Source organism: Drosophila subpulchrella, chromosome X (genome assembly GCF_014743375.2).
Source record: "Drosophila subpulchrella strain 33 F10 #4 breed RU33 chromosome X, RU_Dsub_v1.1 Primary Assembly, whole genome shotgun sequence".
Lineage (NCBI taxonomy): Eukaryota > Metazoa > Arthropoda > Insecta > Diptera > Drosophilidae > Drosophila > Drosophila subpulchrella.
Window position 1 is genome coordinate 12,273,619 of NC_050613.1, and position 25,100 is coordinate 12,298,718.

The following is a 25,100-nucleotide window of genomic DNA, read 5'->3' on the forward strand; positions in this document are numbered from 1 at the left end:
TGTATAATTTATTTGTTGTTTCTAGATAGTTTTAAATTAAGGATACTTTACTGTAGAACTTTCTCCCTCTTTTTGTTTGGTCTTTACGAGACATGCAGCTTGGGGAAAATGAGGAAAGTCGAATTCCAGAGAGCGGCCACCCAAGATAATTGGAGTATCTGCTGCTACTGCTTCTTCTTTCACTCAAAAATAGTTCAAATTCCAGCTAAAAATAAACTAACAGAATCGGGGGAAAAAAACTCGGACCATAAGGAAACGCAATGAAAACTGTCTATGTAAAAAAGAATAAAGACAAGGCACGCGCGCGCTCATTGAGAAACATCAAAAATTTTGGTTTATTTGAACTCATAACTTTTGTTTATCTTTTGCTGCTTTTTTGGTTCTGCCGCCGCTTCTTCTTAATATGTTCCTAACTTTTCTCTCTCGTTGCCCTGCATTTTGTTTTTGTCCGCTGCCGCGTTCGGTTCCAAAAAAAAAACTCTGAAAATATATCGGGGAAAACTGGAAAATCGGCCTAATAAATCTGTGTTTTTTGATTTGCCGGTTAAATCTATTTAAGTTAAATCTAATTTTTTCCCCTAACTCTCTTTCCTGTAAAATAATTAAAATATATATATTTTATAGAACAGATACTGCATCGAAAAAAAGACAAAGTTTGCATGCAAACAAATACTGCATTGCTAGAAAAAAGTGTTTTATTTTCTATGGTTTTTTCTTTGTGATTTGCGTGTTGTTTGTAAAACATATAAAATACATATATTTTGAAAGCCTTAAAAGAGTCATAAACTTCAACGAACGTAATCATAATTTTTGTGTTATTGTTTTTTGCGGTGAGTAGCTTTTCTTTGGCTTTTTGTCTATTTTTCAGTTGGGGCTTCCTATTTGTTTTTGTTTTCTGCTTTTATACAAAACGAACATTTTTATTACGCCTGATAGTGAAAAATTATGGTAATTTATTTTGCCTGCATTTTAAAAGGCTTAAGGTTAGTGGATCGACTATTTGATACCCAAATATAAAAAACAAATTTTTTTTCTTTGCATTTATATAATTCTTGAAACATTTTATAAGCACTAACCTTTTTGTTTTTAACATTTTTTTTATTCATCTCTATAAATTGTTTCTATGATTTATAATTTCTTGAACTATGTTTTTGATTTTTGGGAAAACTAATGAATCTAAAACTCGTTTTTAATTTAAACTTGGTGTTAGACAGAGTTAAAAATAAAATTTCCTTCCAGTCTTGATGGCCTAAGCTACTTTTAATTTCCAGGGTATCTTACACACAATTTTTCAATTAGTTTATATCAAGTCGATCATGTTTTGTATTATTGCTTTAACTTGTTTCTGTGGCGTCAGAGATTTCGATTCGAAAATTTGTGTGCCCTTGTTTATTTGATTTGTTTTCTACTTTTTTTTTTGGCCTCGCATTGCCATTTTTAAAATATCAACAGGCACTAATGTATTTAAGGAAATTCATGAATCTGCCCTGCTGGCTTCACACGAAGCTATTTTGACACCTCGTTTGAGTGTGGGCGGGGCAACGCCCACCGGCGATAAACTTAATTGCCAATCATAATAATTAATGCGGCAATTATATGCGCGTAATCGGATTGGGAAATAAGATTCGGAACGGGAGTGGTAAATAGGGATCTGACAGGGCGATATGGGATCGATCCGATAAATATTTCAAACACTGTGGGCTATATGGAATACGATTTATCATACCATCTGGTATTTGTTGCGGAAGTCCAAAGGCAATATTCGTTAAAAAAAAGAAATTATTAAATTCATTTTGTTAAAGGTTTGGATAAATTATAAGTATTAGAGTATTTTTCTCGTACGCCTGTTAAACTAAGCTTTAAATATTTAATTTTTAATCTAATTATTTTGTATAAATAATGTTTATTTGTAGAATTTTTTTCATATTCCAGTAACAAAATTCACTTCTTGCACATCTGAGCAAAAATCAATTTCGCAGTAGCCTTGAATTTCCAAGTTCAATGTCAGTTTTTATCAAATGTGAAATTAAAAACAAATGTATCTTTCTGACCAATGGCTTTTATCATGATTATCTGTTATAACTACTGACAGGTCAATGTTAGCCTTGAATTCACCTGCACACTAAAAAAAATAATGTGGTGGAAAAATGAAAATATTTTAGAAATCAATATCTCTGTAAAGACAGACATGAACTATTTCTTTTAACTTCATCTTCCTCTAGAAGATCTGAATTTCTAGTCGAAATTTATGACAGAGAAAATTCTCCATTTTCCAAAGACTGTAAAAGGTCAAATAAAATTGAAGAAAAGGCAGTGTTTGATTTGGTTTAAACCTTTCATTTTGTTAAACGAGTTCCTATTTTGACCAATGGAAAGTAAAAATTGTAAGTCTCAAACCATGACTAATAAAAATGCCTATAACCTTTTTTTTGAGTGTTCATAGCTGGGCAGAAATGTCATAGTAGCATATTTTCCGCTTGACATACTTCGGCCTAACTATTCACAATTTTAAAGAGGGAAAATGAAATGACAGGCCAACAAGTTTCGAGCATTTGGCTGTAATTGAAATTCCGTAGTGAAAACCGCAGACAACAACACAAACAGTTGGCGATCGACTGATGCACCTGGGGATGGAAATTCAGGGAAAAGCTCGGAAAACTGACGACTCTCTCTGAAAATTGTATGTACATACCTCTCTCGGTTTCTCAGTGTGTGTGTGTATTTTATATCTTTCTATCTGAGAATTTTATAGTTTAAATTTGCCATTTAACGTTGGCGTTGTCATTGCCATGTCAACTGCAAATGTGAATCGATTGCAATTTTTTGACATATATTGGAGAAGGAAGTAGAAATTATGTCACACGAATAAAAGTACATGGATAGGAAAATGTTTCATCTGAAAAAGGGGTATTTCAATCTCAGATAAATACATTTTTTTCAAAATAAGCAAGAATTGTTCGATCAATGTTAAAAATGTTAAAATGTTTTATGAAGTGAGGCCTATATTAATTTTTTAATATGGCAATTTGGAATATTTGAATTGATTGAAAAAATATTTGAGGATAGGTTTATTTGAATAATAATATATATTTTTGTGGAAGTATTTTACTAAAAAGAATTTGTTTCCTTCTTTATTTATCTGAAATAAAATATGAGTGTTGTCAGAGTAATTACTAAAAAACGTTCCATTTTTGAAATATAATAAATTATATAAAATTTAAGAGTTCAAGTTCTTATGAAGGGATTTCTTAAATCGAAAGTACACCGTATCGATCCTATGTTTGCTATTTTATGTGCAAATGATCTGCTTATTTGGAGTAAGTCACATTCCTGCAGTTTCCTTTTCCTCTCTTTTTTCCACGCTCATTTTCCAAATCGGCTGTCAGCCGAGCGGAACCGAAGGCAAAACCAAACGATCGCCGAGTGCTCTCAGCTGTTTCTCTCCCGAATTTTCCGCTTTTCCTTCGGTATTTCACCCACGCATATATTCCAGTTTGAGAGCAATTGAATCTGGGGCTGAAGCCAAAGCCAAATCACGAAATGGAAAGTAAAAGAAAACATTAACCGGACAACCGTCAGCGCAAACAGACGTTATCGAAAGTCCGGGAAATCCGCAAGATCTATGCATATTTCCGGCACCTTTTTGGCTGCTTTTTAATACACAAAATAAAGCTTAATGCTTTAAAATTGAGTGGAGTGAAAAGATAAAATTAAAAGATAATAATTTAAAAAAAAAAGTTATAAAGACAATTTAAAGGAATATATGAGTGCATTTTTTTGCCTCACAATAATCATTTCTTATGTCACTACATTTTGAATAGTTTTGGCTCAGTGCTGTGTGTGTAATATTGACGCTTGATTTTTTTTCAATTTATTTTCTGTTGGTATTTTGGATTTGTTTTGGTCTAAAACTAATTTTAGCCTTTTCAAATGCAGTCAACTGCGGGCCTGAAAAAGAAACACCTGCAATGTGTGCGCAGTGAATAATTTTTGGATTGTAAAGGGAGTTTTGTCAGCACATAATTGTAATCGTAAATAAACAGAAAATCGAAAAGTGTATTGCCAAAATGCCGGAAGTACTGGATGTCATGGAAATGGAGGCGCCATCGGATGTTGTGGACATCTGTAAGTTTTTATTTCAATTTATTTGGCTTTCATTTGGGAACTCGAAAAGTAATTGGTAAAAAATCTTTCTTAGTTTTTACATTTAAAGGATATATTTTCATATAAAATAAAATCTAACGAAATAATATATACGAAAAGGTATATTGAGAAAATATATTTTCTTATGTTATATATTATATTATTATTGTATATTCTTATCTTGAATGAAACAAATATTTTAGATAGCTTATGTTAATAATTAATTTCCTAAATTGACAAATTTTTAAAATATACAATAGTTAATACATTAAATGTATTACATTTAATAAACACAAATATACATTCAAATATTTTTGACCAAAATTTTGAGGGTACTAAACCTTCGACTATAGCCATAAATTGCTCTTCCGATTGATTGGGTTCCCCCTTCAAAATTGTGTAGTATTTTATCTTTATGGTCTATATTTATCCATTTACTTGGCCAAATGCAAAACAAAGAAAATCACCCGATAAACAACATTTTGGATGAAAACTCTCGCAGTCAGCGGTTTTAATTTGAATTTGATCAATTGTTTCGTATTTGTTTGATTTTGAGTTTGCATCCGAAATGTTGTGTTTGCCCACAAAATAGGAGGGGAAATTTCCTGGGGCGAATTTTAGTTTGTTTGTCCAGCAATTTCGACACACCGGAATAGGTCGAGGAATTTAATTAATTTCGTTTTCAAATGCACTTTCATTTATACTTTATACTGCCGATGTTTTGCCAATGCCACCTGCCGACATCAAAGCAATATTCAAATATAAAAAAAAAAGAAAAGAGAAAGGAAAGGGAAAAGAGTTTTCCTTGAAAACAAAGAAGTACGACCACCCATGGCGCTTTGAATGGCCTGCGATTCACATTTGAAAATACATTTGGAGCCCCACAAAAGAAGGCATCACATGGCCCCATACCAAATATAATCGCAGCTATATAGTGTGATTATCAAAACTGAATAAATAAATATTTGTTAATGTTAATATCATCTAAAACACCTCAGTGAAACTTTTCCGACCATTAATTGGCCTAGAGCAACATGTGTTCTAGTCCTAAAAAGCTAACCAAATATTTTATTTCTGCTGAAAAAAATGAAAATCTATGGAGCTGTACACAAATCGTGGATATTTAGTTGCACAAAATTCTTTATATCTGTGCATAAACTACTTTGCTAAGGTTAATATTTTAAATTATTACTACATAAGACGTTATTTTCTATAATATAAGATGTAGTCTATATACACATTATAGATTTTCATAAATATTCAATACCCAGAATCGGATTTCCAAAAGCTGTTTGCCTACCACCCACACTTTTCTCGTAAAAAATTCGAAAATTATCAAGAACCCCTTCGAAATCTTTGATGTTTTCCCGTTTTAATGACTCTCTTCGATTCACCGAACGGAACAAGATTTGCTCGATCGAAAACGGAAATCGTCCGAAGAAAAAAACAGGATCTTATGTGTTTTTCGGGAAAACAATTTGCCAAGTTTTCCCCTGTGCGTATCTGCGTGTTATTATTGTTTATTATCTTAGTCTCGTGCAAGGGAGGGAAAATGTGCGGGAAAATGTGATATGTGAAATGTGTTCATTTAACTGTCAGACCGCGCTGCCCAAAAAATTTCAATCTCAATTTCAGCCCACTGCTGTTTGATCGATTTGCAATGCTGCAGAAGGTGGAAATGGGGGCAATGACAGATGCAAAAACAAACACTGTGCTGCAGGGAAACTGTTTTCCCTGGAATACGGTCGAGGTCACTGTGATTTTCCATAGCTGAATTAGATCTGGAAAATATTTAAAAATATTTCATTACATTTTTATAGCTTTCATTGTTTATCAAAATTTTTGGGAATGTTAAAAAATTAGGTCACAATACATATGTTTGCAGTTTCATATTTATTTCAAATGTAGTTTGCGTTATAAACTTCGGTTAATAAATATGAAAATTATTAAAAAATAATGATATGTTAAACTCACTGTAGTGCTTAACAAAAAATTGTATTGTATACCTTTGGAATGTTTAAAAGCAATCTCCTAATTCAGTATAGTCAATATTTGGACTACAGAAGCCGCGAAAAACTTTATGACTATGGAAAATTTGAAATAAATTAAGCAGAACCTTCACCCACACAGTTTAAATACCCTTTGTTTTCACTAAAATAAATTACCCTCAATGCAATTACCTTTTGGATTGATAACCCACGAGGTAATAAATCTCGACCGGAATTATGTTGCTGTATCCGCAAATGGAGTGACCTTCGGTCGGGACAATTTACGACTGATCAGTGTAGTTTATCCATCAAATTGCAATTGCCAGAAGTCTGAAAACTTGAAAGCCGAAGACCAAAAACCAGTGATCTAAACAATGTCTGGAAAATGTTCCTATTGCAAACGACGATTTTGTTTAGATTGCGATCCGTTTCTCGTCATAAACATATTCCGCGCCGATCCAAAGTTATGGGTCTTACAAGGCGGCGGGGTATTTATGCATATCATTAATATAAATATTTTTGCTCTGGCTTCTCGTATGCGATTTTATGAGTTTTTGTAAGGATCGTTTTTAAATGATCGCTTTGCTTATGTTTGGTTATAAAATTACTTGTTTACAAAGCTACATTTTTAAGAATAATATTTTTTTTGCCTATGCAAATATTTATACACACATAGTATTACGCTGTCTAGCGTTTTTTCGCAAAAGGTCTGGCAAATGTTTTTCGCCTGGCTAAAAAACTTCATTTTTATTTTGGGGCAAGTTTCAACAGCTTTTGACAGCTTGAGTTTGCAAAAAAAAATTGTGTTTTTGAAAGTATACTTTTGGGGCTCGCGAATTTTAGCAAGCAATTCTTTTGGATTATTTAATTTAGAAAAGTGTAAATAATAAATAATATTAAATTTAAATAGTAAAGCAAAAAAATATTTGCCATTCAATACTCTGGTACAAACAATATTAACTAAGTTCTATTTGGAAGGACCCATTTAGTATTTTGATAATAAATATGAGAAAATGATAAAACAAAAATACCATTTCCTGAACCTACTTTACAATTTGATTTTATGCAAGTATAGTCGTAAAATTGTAAATTAGCTTTGTGCTATTTTTATAAACTTGACAACATGCAAACTGTTAGCTTGTTAATAGTTTTTTGTCCAATTTTTAATGGTGCGCAAATTTACGATTCCATGAGCTTCGTGCCAATAATCACAATAACAATTATTCTAATTGCATTTGTTATTCGCAAGATCTGAAACCAAATTAACGACTCACGAAATAGTGCATTAAAAGTGCCACAGAAATGCAATTAATTGAGTGGGTTTTTCATGGCAAATAAACCAATCTTATTTATGATTTCAGTGAATCGAAATTGTAAATGAGCCATATGAATCAAATTCCAGGGTAAATGCATTTGACCGAATTCTCATCGTTTTTTGTACATATTGTTATTGTCGATTTGCCACGCCCAGCCTGTTGAATGGCCATTGTGGCCGTTTGTCGTGTGCGACATTTGTTGGCACTTGGGCCACAGTTCGAAATATGCAACAAATAAACACGACCGACGACACCGAGATCGGAGGAGCAACAAGACCTCACCCTGCCACAAAGATGAGCCAACTGCAGTTGGCCAGGAGCCAGAAATTAGCCAGCCGAGTCGAGGCAACAGGGGCGTTGTCTGAAGGGGGACTCTTCACTGGAGGAGCTGTTAAAAAAAGTTCTATGCTTGCTCAGTATGAGTATTTGAAACAAAATCACCCATTTGGAAGGAGCAATTCTTTCCATAAATATATAAAACATACCATTTTAGATTAACAAAATATTTTATTATAAAATAAATTCTATGAGTATGCTGTTTGTTCCACATACCTTAATACATATATTATATAGATAATTATTATTATATTAGATAGTTTATCTTCAAAACACTTGTAAAAAATACAAATATAAATTAAGAACATATAGCTTAATTTATTTTATTTGTTTTCATATACCTGTACAATTTATCCCCCCTCCTCCTGCGACTCTGTACTTTTTCTGAGCACCCAAAAAGCTAGAAATTTATGTGTGTTTTTCTCACTTGCAAGCTGAAAGTCCCTGTAACTTCCCATTTACCCCCGATTCAAGTTGGCCCCCCACTATTGCAGCTCCCTCACAACTTGAAAATAGCTAAGCAGCTGGCAGGGCAAATAAATCAAATCAATTGCATTTGGAGCAAATGAAAAGGGCAGTCCAAGCTGTTGAGATGATAAGTGAGTGAGCTGAGATTCGTTTTGGGCAGTAGTATTTGTGGAGCACTTTTGGTTTGCTTGTGTGCTTTTCAACACTTAATTAGCTGGTAGCTCTTTCATTGATTGATTTTCCACGCAGAGTGCGACTATTATTTACAATTTCATTGTGTGTTTCGTTCATGTACCTATTGAAGCTTCTGAGAAATTATGCAAGCCATTTTATCCCATTTGCAAGCACTCTTTTCCAATTTGTCCAACACTGGCTCAGCGTAAGCTGCTCAAATTGCATTTTGTTACCCATTTTCCAGCACTCAAATGCATTTGAAGCAGCTACACAAATTCGATTCCATTGACAGGTGCATGGCAGCCATCGTGGGGCGGCGGGAAAATGTAACCCACCCATTACGCAACCTTGAATGCATTTTCCCCCGCTGGGGCATACATAGAAATGATTTACGAGATGATGTGTGAGAAAGAAGAAATGGAAAAGCGTAGGAAAAAATTTGTCAAACACACAAGTCCCGCTGGCACACAACACGTTTTTCTTTGGAAAAAGTACTCTTCCTTGAGTGTCAAATAAATAATATGCAAAATTAATTAGGTAGACAGTAAAAAACTTCCAAGGTTTTGGACGAATAAAGACACCAGAACGGTCATAGTTTTTCAAATTAGTTAACTTTTATTTTAATAATGTGGTTTTTGAGAACCTTCTATTCGTTTTATATTTCACATCTTAGATAATGTTAGTACCTCATAAAAAGAGGGTTTACCGATTTAAATTTCGTTTAATTTTTGAATTGTATTTAATAATTGTATGCAATTTTATTTCAGCCGCAAGGGAGCCAACTGTCAACGTCGTAACCCTCATCAGTACCAGCAACATAAATAATAATAACAATAGCAATAGTACTACAAATAATAACCACCACAATAGCGGTGAACCGGAAACGGAAATCGGTGCAGTGGAACTGCAGCAACAACTGCAACTGCAGCCTGCGTCGAATTTCGTGGCCATTCCATTGCTGGAACGACGACGTCGCAGTCGCAGTCGCAGTCACTGTCGCATCGCGCCCTTGGCGCCGATCATCTGCATCCAGAACGGATCGCATCCGGAGGACCTCGTCCGCCTGTCCCGCTCGCGATCCTGCCTGCTGCGCGTCCGCAGGACCTTCGCCAAACGTGAGTAGTTGCTAAAAAAATTAAATTTTGTTTTCCAATATGTCATAAGATAGCTTATATTCAACACTGCGCGAAATTATATTTATTTCCAAAAACATTTTTATTTTTATTGATGTTTTAAACGTGTTTATTCTATTTTTCAGTCCAGGAAAATTCCTATTCATATTTTATTTACATAGTATATCTTTTTAAATATATTTTAATGGTAGACTATTAAGATCCCAATTTTTAAAACATAAAAATTACAAAGTTATTATAATAGTAAAAAGGTATTTTATTCATATTTAATGTAGCTAGTATATCTAATTAAAAAGTACCTACTATTTATTTTACATGGCAAGTAGTATATATTTTAACTATCTAGAATACTAAATTTTTTAAGGTAATAATTTCCTAAAAATATAAGAACTAAATATATAGTTATTATAGTTATGAAAGTGAATATATATATATATATATATATTTTATATGTTTTTTATTTATATTTTTTTTCTTCACTTTGACTTTAATATTTTAAGCCAAAAACTTAGCAAGAATTTTGTTCCATCAACAAAAAAAATGTTTTTATGTTGCCAAAATTCAATTTCCATTTAAGCCTTTTAACGTCTATTTTCATTTGCCCCAATCTCCGCCAGCTTCACTTCGATTTTCCCGCTTTCCTCTGCGCCATTTTCCTCAGTCCACCATCACTTTGACTCTGTGTCAGCGATTTTAATTGAATGGCTGTGATTTCCCTCGTTTTGTTAGTGCTGTCCACGTTGTTGTTAACCCTTTGGACGCCGCTCTTAAATCGTTTTCTTGTTTTTTCAACCCGCTTGTCGTCTTTTTTCTTACTCCACAGTTTTTGGCAAAATCATGGGCAGCAATAATCCCAGCGAAGCGGATCGATACGACTATTATGACTGTGAGTAAAATGCCAACTCATTTCCATATCATATTTTTCTTACCTATTTCTCCTTTTTTTGCGCTCGTTATCGTACGTTACATATATTTTTTTAAGTATTTTCTTTGTTACGCTGTGAAATATAAAATCAGAAAAGGAAAGGGTGCTCTTGAATGGAAACCTGTCAGTCATTAAATATCAAGTGCGCAATTGACGGGGAGATAAATGAATACTTATTCCATATACCATAAATATTCTCTTTATCTGTAGGTATTGTGATTTAAATATTTATATATTTTAATTCACCATGCAAGGGTGTACGGAATTTATAATTAACTATTTGGGAAGATCAATAAAAGCACTCTAGTGTGAAGTAACAGAAGTGAACAATAAATTGTACTTTACTTCGTCAGTGATTAATTATGGTTATTTGATATGAATTGAACTGATTAATTATTTTTTAATATATTGGCTACTTTCATTATGGGAAATTAACTTTATATGTGGTTTAAATAACACTATACAATTTCTTCACATTTTAAATCTCTATAAATGCGTAAAGGTTTTAAAGGTAATAATTGAATTAAATATATTTTGATTAATTAAGTAGATAGATTACCAGAGCCATATATTGGCTTAAAATCATAAGAAATAAATCCATTACGCACCTTAAATTCATAAATCCTAAGCCGAGTAATTAATTGAGAACTAATTAGTTTACTTCGGTTCGATTAAACACTTTGTAACCACAGACCCCTTTGAGAATCTGGGTCTGAGGATATATGACTTTGTCGGCCACAGTCAAAGCGGTTTTATTGATTAATTTCCGGTTAAGCGGGCTCTTCAACATTTGTCACAGCCCGCAAAAGTATACAATAGATTCCAGTTCTCCTCAAGTGCTGTGGAAAATCGCTAAAGGAAAATCAGATATTCTGCGTCCTTCTGTGGCGGGCTTTCACTGTGGTTTGCCTTCCGTGCGGTTTTGGCGCTCGATGGATTTTATCAAGCATACGCCCGAGTGGCAAAGGGAACCAAATTGGTTTTGTATGTGCAGATAAAGTGGTAAAACAATGAAACATATTCTGTCGAAAATGTATCGACGGTTTTAAAAAGGACTCACCCGTACTATTACCAAAAATGTGTTTAAGTATTTTTATTTATTTGGCTTACAATTTGTATAATATTCTATTGCTTAATAAAGTTTAAATATTTGTTTGTTATAATAATTATTTAACCCTTTAATTTGTGAACTATGTTGTCTTTTCTACAACAAGAGATAATTAATAGTTGGACCTAAATAATGTTTATTATAAAAAGTTGGAGTTATCTAATGAAAATTAAATATTGTTCTTAAAGATCATTCGATCATTTAGATCTCTCATAAGTATAATAAGTATTAGCATACTTTTAGTTTGTTTGCCGCTAAAGCTTAAGATGGAAAAGCATTAATCCATCATAATATTTACTTCTATTCGATTCTTTTCGCATCATGTCTCTCTTTGTGGCATCTTCCTTTCGTTGCCTTCTTGGTGCCTCCGTTTTCATCTCATTTTCGCTTTATTGCGTGCCTTTGTGCGTGTCTGTGTGCGTGAGTATCTGTGTGTGGCACTTCAAATTGCGGCAAGTGAAAGCTATAGCAGAAAATCAATAAGACACCAGAGACACTGACTGCGGAGGAGTCGGCAAACACTGGAGAATTTGATGCACTGCGACAAAAATATACCGAGTTGTGAGAAGTGGCAAATTCAATAATTTACAACTAATGATAAAACACAATTTTTTTTGAAGGTCATCCCCTTTATGTCGTTGTTTATTTCTGCTACACCAATCTCGAAATATTTCTTAACGTTAAAATTGTAATACCCTATGATTCTAAATTGTTTTACGTCTTTTTTAATAATATGTTATTAAATATAAATAATATTCAATTATATTGTGAATATATTTGTTATATGTATATTTTAAATGTTATATTTAAAGTGACATACTTTTAAATGATATCGTATTGTACTACAAAATAATTTTATTAAATTTTTAGAATTTCTTATAAATTGTTAAGAGCACTTCGTACTTTTCCCCAGTGTTGAAAAGGGGGCTGGAGATTTAGGGACTGGGCGGGATCTAGGGGGCTGGGGCAACGAATGGTTGCACAGGGTGGTTTCTTAGGGCATAAGTAGTATTTATGTTGGTATCTAAATATCTACACTCATCTGTCAAATATCACGTTTCCTGTTTACACTTCTGCTGCCTTCAATATGCCCTGGGATTCCCCTTCCAGACCCACAAAGACACGCCCCTTCGACGCCCCCTTTTACCACCTTGTTCTTGTTTCAGTTCTGTGTTTGTATTTGGCATGTTGAGTGTTGAGTGGCATTTGCCATTCTTGGTCTTACTCTTGCTTTCTCTGCTAGTATTTTATCTTTGATGAATTCAAACAAAAATAAACTGAGCCATAAAAAAATTAAGAAATTAAAGTAGATATATTATTTTAAATGAAAATCTTGCTTTCCAAAATAATAAAAATAAACGTTTCTGATAGTGACCAATTATTTTAATATAATTTAAAAATAAAACAGGCTTTAAACAACGAGATCAATAAAATAAACATATGGCTTAATATAGTAAAGAAAATAATTTAACAAATTGGTAATACCAAATAAAATGTTAAGGGGATTGCTTGAGAAGAAAAAATTTCATTGTGGAAAATATTATCAGTTTGGGCCAGACTTTTTTGGCACTTGAAGAGGGTCAAGATATAGGAATAAGAGGGATTGGAAACGTGTCCCATTTTCGTGCCTGTGCAAACATATGGCTCCTTGTTTTCGTATGCTCACTTCAGCTGCCTTCGACTGTCAAAATATCCAAATGACATTTGGCAAATTCGCATGTAAATGAGCTACCGATGATAGCATTCGAGAGGGGGCAATACGCTGGTTGCCGAATCAATTTCAGTCAGTAATTCGAAAACCAGCTGGGGAATTATAAACCATTTGAATGCCCCCCTGTCTCCTATTTTCTGCACACGAATCAATTAAGTGCCAAGTAATTTGCTATAAATACTCCAGAAAAACATGATAGCAAGTGATATGAGAAGGAGCTTAACTGTCGAAATGAGAAGCGCGGAGAAAGGCAGGTAATTGGGTATTTAATTTGTATATTTTGGTAAGGTAATTGTGTATTTATTCTGTACATTTTGTATGGGTAATTATGAATTTGTTATGTTATTTCGGATCATCTGTGCTATCTAAAAAAAAATAAAAAATTAATATTAAATGGGGCATAAAATTTGGAGTAGTATAACCCTCGATTTGAGAAGACCAGATGGAGATTTTATTTGTTGTATTAAAAAAGGAAGCTCTGCCTTTTCTTTTTATTAACCAATTTAGTTTAATTGAATTAAATTAAATATACAAATTCGAGAGGCTTAAAAATTGTTTTAAAAAAATCATATTTATTATCCACGATTGGATTGTTTTGTTGGCAACAGCTGGGCGGGCTACGCAAACTTTTTTTTTGGCACCACGACAATACAATAATGAGTGTTTTACTGCCTACCCCAAGCCAATCCGCGAAATGCCAGCTCTCACCTCCCATCTCCTCGCTTTTGGCCGAGTTGCTAAGCAACAGGTAGGCCCACATTTTGGCCAAGGAAGACGAGACCGAATGATGCTCTCTCTTTGGCCAAATAGAAAATCGGCCCAGATGAAAACGCCAGCCGAACCTACAGATTCGCTTTCGTTTGCTGCGTCACAAGGGAAATTCGGTGCGCCCTGAGAATTTCCTAGCGCGCAACGGAAAATATCGCATGCGAGATGGTCGGAAAAGCGGGAAAATGGTGACCGCTCTCCTTTTGCCGCACTTCGACTCACTTCGTTTCGCTTCTCGCCTTTCGGCATCGTCCATCGCATTTTCTGATTCTGATTTCAGTTCTCGTTCAGCTTTGCCGACGGCCAGACGTGCTCCACTAGCGAAAAATACTAGAAAGAAAACAGGGGAAAATCTGGGAAAATATCTCGTCGTCTTGGCATTTGGCGCGGGTCTAAAAACCAAATTTAAAAGACATTTTTGAAATTGTAAAAAAAATAAGAACAATTCCTGCTGTGAGTTTTGGTTAACCCTTTTTTTTTCGGTGATAAAATGTAAAACAAAATTTCATTGGAAAAGTTCGAATTTCCCAGTTGTTCTGATGTATTTTTTTAAGTGCTTCAAAACATTTATCTTAAATAACACAAATGAATGCGTAATTTATGAAATACCCTATAAAAAAGTCGTTTTAAAAAGCACTAAAATTGCTGTTAAATTTTGATACAGAGGCCATGAGGGTTTCTCAAATATTTTCGAAATTTCTTGGAAGTCTTTGTCAGTGTCTGTGAAAATTGGTTAAATTTATTTGAATATGGCTAGAGTACATTAAAATTTATGAAATACATATGAAAGTATTTTAAATGACCAAGGTTCAGCTTGAGTTATTTTGACAGTAAGCCATTTTGGAAATGATTTCGAAGTCCTTGAAGTTTGTTTGCAAAGTTTGTTTCTATGTGGTTTTTTTATTGACTTGAATTGATTTTAAGCGCTATATGAATCTTCTAAAGAGTTTCTCAAATTTAATATATTTTAAATGCTATTTAAAGACCAAGTTGAAAAAATATGTTAACCATATATTGGTTATAATACATTGCTGCTTTAAGTGTTCCAAAAAATGATGTGCAAGATTTTAATACTTTGAAAAATGAAATAAATCGAACATTTAACTAAGTGGATGTTTAATTTCAAAGCTTTAAGTGCGAAAATAATTTTTGTTCCCATTTATAAAGCGTTTTTCTTGGCATTCTCAGTTTCTGTAATAGTTCCAATTATTTAATTCTAAATTGGCCTTAAACACAATCCAAAAACAAAACGTTTGAAAATAGTTTGATGGCAAAATAAATAGTGTAAGCCTATTCAGCAACCAAATCGGCTTAGCACCTGGCCGCAATCAGACAGCATTGGCTGTGGGAATGGACCATGGCTCAATCCGCTTGCTGTTTGCCCCCGGAATGAAACCATTTGGGCCTAAAGTGTTCATTCCCCGAATGTTTCAGTCGCACCTCAGCGTTTTCCCCCCGTGAATTTTCCTCGATTTTCCCAGCGCCGCCAGCGATGCATGTGTGTGCTCCCCGGCGATTTGCTTTGTTCGACAAACAAAAAACTAAGCCTGTGCCTGTGCCAAATTAATTACAAATGCTTGCCGGGCATCATGCCATTAGGGCATTCAAAGGATTAGGTCGAAATGTACCCTGTAATTGAGCGTTTGTGTGTGGGGCTAAATGGGAAATTCTTGACAATTGGCAACTTAATACGGATAACTATGTTATTCCAAAAGTGACAAAAAAATCGAAGCTATTACCGATAAACATTGATAGTTTAAACAAGAAAATGTTTTAAGCTCGTAAAAAAATAATAAATCATTAGTACTAGTTCTTAAAAGTATGTAGTTAGTAAACAAGAGGCTATTATTCAAATTTATTTTGGAGCCTGCATTAAAGTTTCGTTTTCAGGTATTAGATGCGATTCTAAAATTATATTTTATTATTAAAATATCGATTTTAATTTCATATTATATTTTAAAATAATTATTAAAGAAAGAGGCTATTATTATTTTGTGATAAAACCCAAACTAAGACCTTGTAGAAAGTATCAACAAAAAACCCCTAAGCAGCAGACAGTGCTTATGAAAAATGTAGTTAAATAAAGAGCAGTTGCGGAAATACTTCAGGACCCAGCTCACACCCTATAAAAGTGGTACTCGCCTAGCATTTGCCAACTCCCGAAAGTATGCAATGGCATTCCCATAAAATGGAATTTCGTTCCCCATAAAAACTGGCTGCCACACGCGGCAGCCACGCCCACCCAGCCGCCCCAAAAGCATTTCTAATTGTCTCCGCTTGGGTTGTCTCTTAACCCCCCACCACAACCCGTTAACCCCACACTGGCCCACGCCATTTCTGTTCACTTGTTAAATATTTAAGCTGCTTGGGCGCTTTAGTTTCAATTTTTAATTAAAAAACAAAACAAAGCCAAAAACGAAAACGAAAACGAAAGGCAAGCTAAAAACAAAACCAAATAAAGGTATACATTCAAGGAAGGGAAAAGCGGGAAAATTCCCAAAAAAAAAAAAAAAAACGAAATCGGGAAAAAGAAAACACAGTTTCAAGCACATAATTGCATTTGGTGTGTTTAACTTGCAGCTGCCGTCGCATAATTATAAAAATGTTGCTCATACGCCGTGTGTGCGCTGGAGCATTTTAAGCGCATTTCATTTGGCCATCTGCAACGCAGCCTTTTGGGGCATTAGAAATATTACACATACGCCGCTTTGGCCGCAGCTGCGGTGCGAATTGCGATCCGCAAATGTCTGCGAATTTCGCAAATGCTGCAAAAATATTTATGGAAATTGCGGCATTAAAGGCAAAGCCAAGGAATGCGAGATATTATGCGATAAAGTCCAGCTTAATTGGTGGTATTTGCCAGGATTTTTTTTGGTGACATTTAGGGCTTTCATTAAAGGATAGTAAGGATGTTCTGAAATATTTAAATGTATTAAATGGTCAAGAAGTAAATTGAAGTTTTATTTAATTAGAAACTATACAGTTTTATATATGAGTTTTATTTCCTTTTTAAAGTAATGTGAGAAGTTTAAACATACTTCTTCGGGTTTTTTGGTCCCAAATATCCAGGCCTTCCATCATCGCGGATTTTCAAATTCTGTCCAAGGGCGACTTGGCTTTCCATCGTCGCTTTCCCTTTGATTTCCTCCATTTTCCTTTAGCCATTGAGTGTCGCTCAGCTTTCAGCTCAAGGTATTGCAAATCTGATTGGCTCAAAGAGCCGCGATTTGCTGTTGAATCAAAGGCTCAAAGTCCATTTCCAAATGTAAAAAAAGGAAAAAATCGAGAAAACCCAGGGGGGGGGGGGGGGTAACACGAGGCTCACTGTTCATGTAATCGATAAACATTATTTGTTGATTTTCGTAATGTGTTTAAAGCGTCATACAAAATCACAAATCAGCAGAGAATGGCTAAAATGAAAATATATGGACACAGAGAGCGACACTCATTCACTTCTGGCCGTCGATTTTCATTCATGAACCATTTTGTTTAGCATTTTCGGTCGTTTTTCATCGTTTTTATGGCATAAACAAAAGGCTTTTTCGTTTGAAAAATGCATTGGCTGTACGAAATTAAAATAAAAATTGCTTTGATTATTCCTTAGCGCTTGTAATTTGCGTGTAATACACTTTTGGCCACCAACATTCGTCGACGATTTATGTGCATAAATATTTGCCACCTTCAGACGGTGCTTATTATTGTTATTATTATTACAGTCTCGGGTTTTTAGATCGATGCAGGCAACGACAGCCGCTAAGCAGCAAGTTATTATTCTCGGAATTGTATTTTTCTTTGCCTCTAATAGAAGTCCATAATATGTTTTCCAATCAGACATTTGAGATGTGCGTTTAAAACGCCAAGAATTAGGTACACGACTTTTAATACTTCTACGAAACCACAGAGATTAATAATTGCTTTCCTAGTAATTGTTTATAGAAGATACAATTGTAACAACATGTTTACACTTGTATTTAACGGCTGCATTAAAATATTGTTACTATCCCTTTTGTGTGTGTTTTACCAAATATATCTCCTTTGTTCTTTTCTTGATTTCCCTGGCTAAATAAATCATAAATGGCAGATTAAACAAAACGACCGAGGCAATAAATAAATGTTTCAGCAAATTAATTATGAAATAAATTTAATAATTTACACATGACATGAGAGGCAGAAGTAATGCATTTTTGTCTGGCATACATTATAGATGCACTGAGAAAAACAAAAACAATGTGAAATGCGAAAAAGGAAGCAAGAAAAATAAGAAATAAAAGTCTATAGGAAAATACTTAAATATATATAGATCAATAAACAAACCGATTTATATATATTCGAGTCGGGCATTTGATTGATTTGTGGCAACTATCAAACAACAAACAAAAAAAAAGTCAACAAAAACAACAGCTACCACAACTACAACCACAACAACGACAACAACGACTGCGGGTGAGTAGCCAAATAAATAAATAATTAATGAAACCGTGCGCTGCACAAACAACAAAGAAAACAAACAACCGGAAAAAAGGCGAGTGGAAAAGCCACGAAGGAAAATTCCAGCAGCAAGTGCATAAAATTGCTCAACACACACACACTAACATTGCATTAATCACCACTAAAAAATCAACATTCAACAACAACAAAATCGTCGTCCTTTGCCGTGATTTATTTATCTATTTTTTTGTTACTATTATTTCCTTTTTTTTTGTATTTTAACTGGCTGCAAAAGTATTCGCAACTTTGTGACATGGCAAATATTTGTTTTGTAAGGATGAGAGGGGCCAGCATGGGTTAAACACAGCCATTTTGCTGGGGAATGCGAAATTTCGATCGGAAAACGTTTTAAAACCAAACTCGAAATTTATTTAAATTCGTTGCACTCGCCTTTGTGGCAATTTAAATGGAATTTACAAATAATAAAGCCGCCTACACCAGCTTAAGCTAAATTAATTTGCCCCAACTCTAATAAAAAATTGATATTTATTCATGCGTTTATCATTAAATTAAGTTTAAATTATTCCATTGCGAGATACAACACTTAAAATGGAATACATGATTTTGAATTGCATTCATTAAGGTTGAGGGAAAATTAAATAAAAGTTTCCTGTGAATGCTTTAAATTGTTTTTTATGCAATGATTGTTTGTTAAATGGGACTACACATTTAAGATAAACAACATTACATTGTGATTCAGTATGAATTAAATTAAAATAAATTTGATTTCAAAAAATATTGCAAATAATACTTGTTGTATATTTAACCAGACTTTAAAATGGTATAAAGTTGAGCCTATAAAATCGTATTAATTTTGTAACAAATATCACAATATATCTTTTTAAGCTGAAATATAAACTTTTTTTAATTGCAATTATTGCCTTTAAGCGTAAATTTGGATTAACTAAATGCCTGAGTGAAAATGGAAATTTAATCACATTTACGCTCTACCGTAAAGAAATTCAATTACTAATTTTTTGCAGAGACAAAAAAAATGGTTATTGAATGAATCTGTGAAATCTGTTTCCGAAATATGCAAATAAATAGAATATATTTGTAATGACAATATTTTGAAGAGTAAAAAACAAAAATAAAATTTTGCAGACGAGAAGATATTTAATTCATAAGTGATGTTAATTTAATTTGCAATTTTTTTTAAGTTGAAACCCAAAAAGAAAATCGCTGTTGGCAAAATTCTCATACATTGGACTGTGGCGAAAACAACATTTTGTCAACTTTGCTATGCACAATAAAATAATATAAATAATAAATGAGGCAAAACTCGAGGGAGTGGATGATAATATGTTCATGAGAATTCCGGTATATTATTTATTAATATGCCAAAGACATGTTTCTGGTTCTGTTTTTCTTTGCCATCCATTTACTCCCACTTTTTCTTGCTCTTCCTTAGCTACTCTCAATTTTAGGTTTATTTTCCCACGAAAAACAAACTTGTTAATGTTGCCACAGAGGACAAGCGAATAAATACACGAAGAGTGGAGTTTTCGTGGAAGAAAAGAAAATAGACAGGGTGGCATTTAATGAAAGCAAAACCCAGTTACATTATAAACTTTTCAAAACCCAGTTCCAATTATTTTCTACGCACCTTTAAAACTTTCCCGGGTGAAGGCAAATGAAGTGAAAGTAAAAACTTTTCTCTATAAATCACAGTTCCTTAAAGTTCGTTAACTTTACAGCGAGTTAACTTCACTTTTTATTCAGTTGGTTTATAGTAAGCAAAATGTAATGGCTTTTACTTGTTATACAACTAGGTCCTTAAATAAAAAGGTACACTTTACTTAATTACAAGTAAGTTAATTCATTATTTTCCCAGGATTTTTCAACGGACTCTCTAGCACTTTATGTTTGTAAATAAAACCAAAAAATTACTGACTTTTTCAATGATAGGATTTTAAATTTCATGGAGAAAATTTATAGGCGTTTTAAATCCATTGACTTTTTTTAACCAAGAAAGAAATCTTTTTTTCCGTACATTATGATTGCCCATTCACATAACCGTTAACCATATTGCGCCATTTCCCCAAGCCACTTTTCTTTGGCATTTTCCCGTTTTTCATTTCCCAACATTACCCATCGATTGAAGCGAAAAGTGAGCAAAGTAAAATAATTGACAATGCTTTCGTTCAGTACAATCTGTTGACAGTCTCAAATTTTTATATTCATACCGTTGCAATGGATCTCTTAGAAAGAGATAGTCCCATCGATAGGGAGAAAGAGAGGGGCCGATGGGCGGCAACAAATTTAATTTCGTAAGTGACTTTTGGCAAGACAGGTGAAGGTGTCTATAAATATAGGCGATGTCGGCATAAATTTCCCCCGGCTAGACTGCAGAAAAACGCACACTCGAGAGAAAAGCAAGAAAAGCCCGGGAAAATCGGGTGGCAAAAAAAGGGGGGGGGGGTGGGGGGTAACGGGAAATTCGGGTGAAAAATCAAAGCAAAAAAGGCTGTAAAATAATCAAAGCACTCGCGTCAAATCGAATCCAATGAGAAGGCACGCAACAAAACGAGACTTTCACATAAATAACGTGTGACTTTCCTTTGAAAAAGGCAACCAACCCCTTTCGCCACCCCCCACCCCCTTTCACCACCACCCCCACCCCCTGGAAATTCAAAAAACGAGGCGTGGCAACAGTAGATGGGCCGACTTGTCATTGCCTTGTTGTGCTCAGTAAACAATGCAATAAATATAAAACTACACAACATCAAACTACAAAATGCGAGATGCGAAATACGGACTACGAAATATATGATAGTACCACACAAAATACTCTCGTTCGTAAATTTCCTTGCGCTTTTCGGCATGTCAGCAATATTTTCCCTCAACGCGCCACGCCCACCCAGTGTGCGCCCACATTTTCTTGGTCGTCATGTACCTCTGGAGGCGGGATTTTGCATTTTCCGGGGAATTTGTTCTCTAATCTGGGGGATTTTATTACTCCATTTGGGTGGGAAATAAATATAAAATTTAAGAAAGGTTGGGTTGTTTTTTATGTGGATTACTTTTAAACTGATTTACAGTTGAGGAAAATACTGTGGGTGGATTTCGAATACTTTTTGACCCATAAAAGATCTCATTAAGCTTATAATATTAGTATTTTTTAAATTTCATAAATGTTTTTATTCTGTATTTTATCAACAATATCTTCGCTTTCAATTCTTCGAATTTATAAATTCCTTTGTGCTTCAAAATCAAGAAAATATCATTAAGACGTTTTAGACGTTCCATTTTATAATTGTTTTTTTTTATGAAGTATTTTTATTAACAGTATCTTCGTTTTCAATTCGTTTGATTTATTAATTCCTTTTGTTAAATATCTAGACCCATATCCAATTTCTTCACGGACCTTGCAGTTCCTTAAAGGTTTATCGCTCTGCTCATCAATAACAATGGCAAAATTTTTGGCCGAAACTCCCAGCGGCGACTTATTTAGTGTTCAAGATTTATGCGTTTGCTGCACTTAATTGTGTTTTTCCCCTTTATCCACAATTCCTGGTTCCCGAAGAAAAAGCTTCGGAAAATCCAAGGACATTCCCGAAACGGCTTTGAAATATGAGCGGCATTTTGTGCGGTTCAGGGCCTTGGTTTTCCCACTCAGCTTTCTCGCCCTAACGTTCTCGACATATTTTTTTTTATTTTTGTTTTACCAAAACGCACGCACTTTTTATCCCTCGTCTTGCTTCACATGCGGCGCCTAAAAAAAAGAAGGGAAAAATTGACACAGAAATTGATTTTTGTGCCTTTATCATGTTGCTCAGCATCCCTTTTCCACCACCCCACTCTTTATATATGTTCCTCGTCACTTTTTATTTGTCTGCCTTTCAATTTTAGTTGTTGCTTTGTTGCCAGATCTGCCTTTCTCCATCCCTTTCTCTACTTTCCTTCCATCATCATTTGTTGCCTTGTTGTTCTTACTCGGCTTTCCCGCCTTTTTCCTTTCTTTTTTTTTTGAAGCCAACCCACGTGAAAACTGTAAGGTGTTTTAGACTGGGGATAAAAACACGAAACAAACTGATAAATTTCAATTAAAATTCTATTACATTTTTAATTTCGTTCTTGAATTCTTAGTACTTGATTGATATCATCCTTCTTGGATCAACACAATTCGCTCATGCTTAATTTAACACGCTATTTTTTCTGAGAGTGTAACCTTATCCAACAGATTATAAAAACGATGTAAACTTAAAGTTTGCAAAATCAAACACAAAGCCTTAATAGTATTAAGTTAATACAGGTTTCACCAACCTAGTTCTCAAATTTTTTAAACATAGGAGCCATTGAAAATTGAGTGCCAGATTCAAACCGAAAAAATCACATTCACTTATATTTTTTGGCCGAGTAACATATATTTTCATATACTGAAGCAAATAAGAAAACAAGTAATAAAACACAATGAGCGACGAACAAATTCCGGTAGATATAGATGGAATAATATTGTGCTACGACTTCTAACGCTTCTAAATAGCATTTTCAGCCTTGTGTGTCCGAGGAAAATAATGAAAACTCTTGTAATATGACTGTGGATCGACCAATGTCACCACCACCCGAAGAAATTGTGGAGGCTATGGAAATGGTTGAAGACCCGCCTTCACCACCCGAACCAGAAGCTCCGATTTCCGCGCCTCGAAGGAGCGCAAGGATGGCAAATCGTAATACAACTCGTACGGAGCTTCAAGACATATCAAGCGATCCGCAGTCAAATTCCAGAACACCCAAAAGAGGAAAGGTGCAGAAGCCGACAAAGCCTCGATCTGCTAAACATGTGATTACCTGTCGCAATTGCGGAAATTCTCATATCTGTTTCCCGGTGCGCACAAAATTCTTTACTTGCGCCGAGGTCGATGGCCAACTTTTTAAAGTCAAACAGATTAGTGGCAAACTGGCACGGGCGCCCTCAAAAAAAAGAATAGTTCCCGACAAGTTTAACCTGCATTGATGTTACCAGAACAAAATTCTAAAAAAAAAGTTTAATGTTTAAATAATTTTGAAAGGTACACATGAACAGTTAAAGTATTTAAAATTAAATTGCATAGACCAAAAAAAATATTTTTTAACCAACAGTTAAAAAAATATAACCCTAAAAAATTTCATGGCTAGCAAGATGTCGAAGATGTTCTAAAGAAAATTGTACGACGCAATTCAGGGAAAAAAACACAAAGGGCTTGCTACCTATTACAGAACATATTTAAAACAAGGAAGAACGCTATGGTCGAGTACCTCGACTATCAGATACCCGTTACTCAGCTAAAGGGACCAAAGGAAAATGGAGATATGCAAGCAGCAAATGCGCCACCTACCGGCGGTAGACAGATTTAAGCGTTGTGGGCGTTAGAGTGGGCGTGGCAAAGTTTTTTTTTTAATCAATCGATAGGTATTGACGAGACCAATACATTTCAGTTAAAATTTTTTATCTAGCATGAAAATTGTGGGCGCCACAGACTTGGGCGGTTTGTGGGCGTTAGAGTGGGCGTGGCATATTCGAGTAACAACAGGACGTATGGAAAATCTGATTTTAGACAAACTTGTAAGCTTAAAAAAATAAACAAATATAATTTAAAAAATCCTCTTACATGCTACTTAATTTTTGTTTACATAAGTCGCCAAATCAGCCCGCATAACAGTTTCAAATCATTTTGAAATAAAAACAACCATGCGTATGAGCAGTCTGAAAAATAACTTATTACTCATACGCACTGTTAACTGCACTTATATGCAAGAACTAGAAAAATATGCACATATTAATCAATAATAATAGTCATAATATATATGTATTGTTATATATATATAGTCATATAATTTACGGAATATATTTTATACTAAAATGTAGTGATCAGAATTGTTTTTGGTCTTATCGATGATTTTAAGGGCTGACATTTTTAATTGGATAAATTACCAATAGAAAATAGCTTTAAATTTGGTGAATAAATATTATTACAGAATTTAATTACGTTTGTTAATTAAGTTTGTTAACTATAAATATGTTGAAAATGTAAATACCTCTGTTTCATAGGAAAATCTAGCGGCTCGTCGAAGCCTTGACCGCCAGGAGTGGCTTTCCCTTTTTTCGCCCCCATTTTCATTTTCCCACCATGGCCGCCCCCTTTTTCTTTCTGTTGGCCCACATCTCCCACTGTGCCATCACAGTAAATATTGTGGCTTAGAGGATTTGCAGGCGTTGTCGCTGTCAACGTTCCTGCTGTTGTTGCCCAGTCGTTATTCTGCCTCCGTTGTTGTCATGTAGTTTGGCTTTTTGAATAAAGACATTCTACTTTGCGGGCTTTTTGCGGCCCATAATCAAAACGAACTTTTTTCTTTGAGGTAGTGGGGGTAATGTGTTCGCGGTGTACTACATAGTACTATACATCATAAGCCTAACTAAGTTATGTGTCGTAATTGAGAGATCGCAGCCTCCATTGAAAGTCAATTAGTTCTGTGGCATGGCAAAAAGCACAAAAGGCGAATGGTACACCAACATAAACAGGCTAACAGCTGTTTGGCAGGCATAATATGGGGGAAAAAGG

The 25,100-nt window shown here is 34.4% G+C and overlaps 2 protein-coding genes across 8 annotated transcripts in view; both read left to right on the forward strand.

Annotated features, from left to right (window-relative positions):
- The first annotated feature begins 3,585 nt into the window (after positions 1 to 3,585).
- Positions 3,586 to 25,100, forward strand: part of LOC119556170 (serine/arginine repetitive matrix protein 1) — a 94,826-nt gene continuing 73,311 nt past the window's right edge. For 5 of the 7 annotated variants that reach the window (XR_005219959.1, XR_005219960.1, XR_005219961.1 and 2 more), the window contains exons 1-2: positions 14,368 to 14,523; positions 18,275 to 18,513. Coding sequence is in view for 1 of the 7 variants with exons in the window: in XM_037868090.1 (XP_037724018.1) it covers positions 4,068 to 4,125; positions 9,193 to 9,540; positions 10,382 to 10,444 (469 nt within the window). In the remaining 6 variants the exon portion in view is untranslated. Of the gene's footprint in view, positions 4,126 to 9,192; positions 9,541 to 10,381; positions 10,445 to 14,367; positions 14,524 to 18,274; positions 18,514 to 25,100 lie in introns of those variants that run through there. The other 2 variants (XM_037868090.1, XR_005219963.1) reach the window with 2 other exon arrangements.
- Positions 22,895 to 23,623, forward strand: LOC119556171. Its single transcript, XM_037868091.1, has 2 exons — positions 22,895 to 22,992; positions 23,045 to 23,623. The coding sequence occupies exons 1-2, from the start codon at positions 22,972 to 22,974 to the stop codon at positions 23,513 to 23,515; spliced, it is 492 nt and encodes a 163-aa protein (XP_037724019.1). The 5' UTR covers positions 22,895 to 22,971; the 3' UTR covers positions 23,516 to 23,623.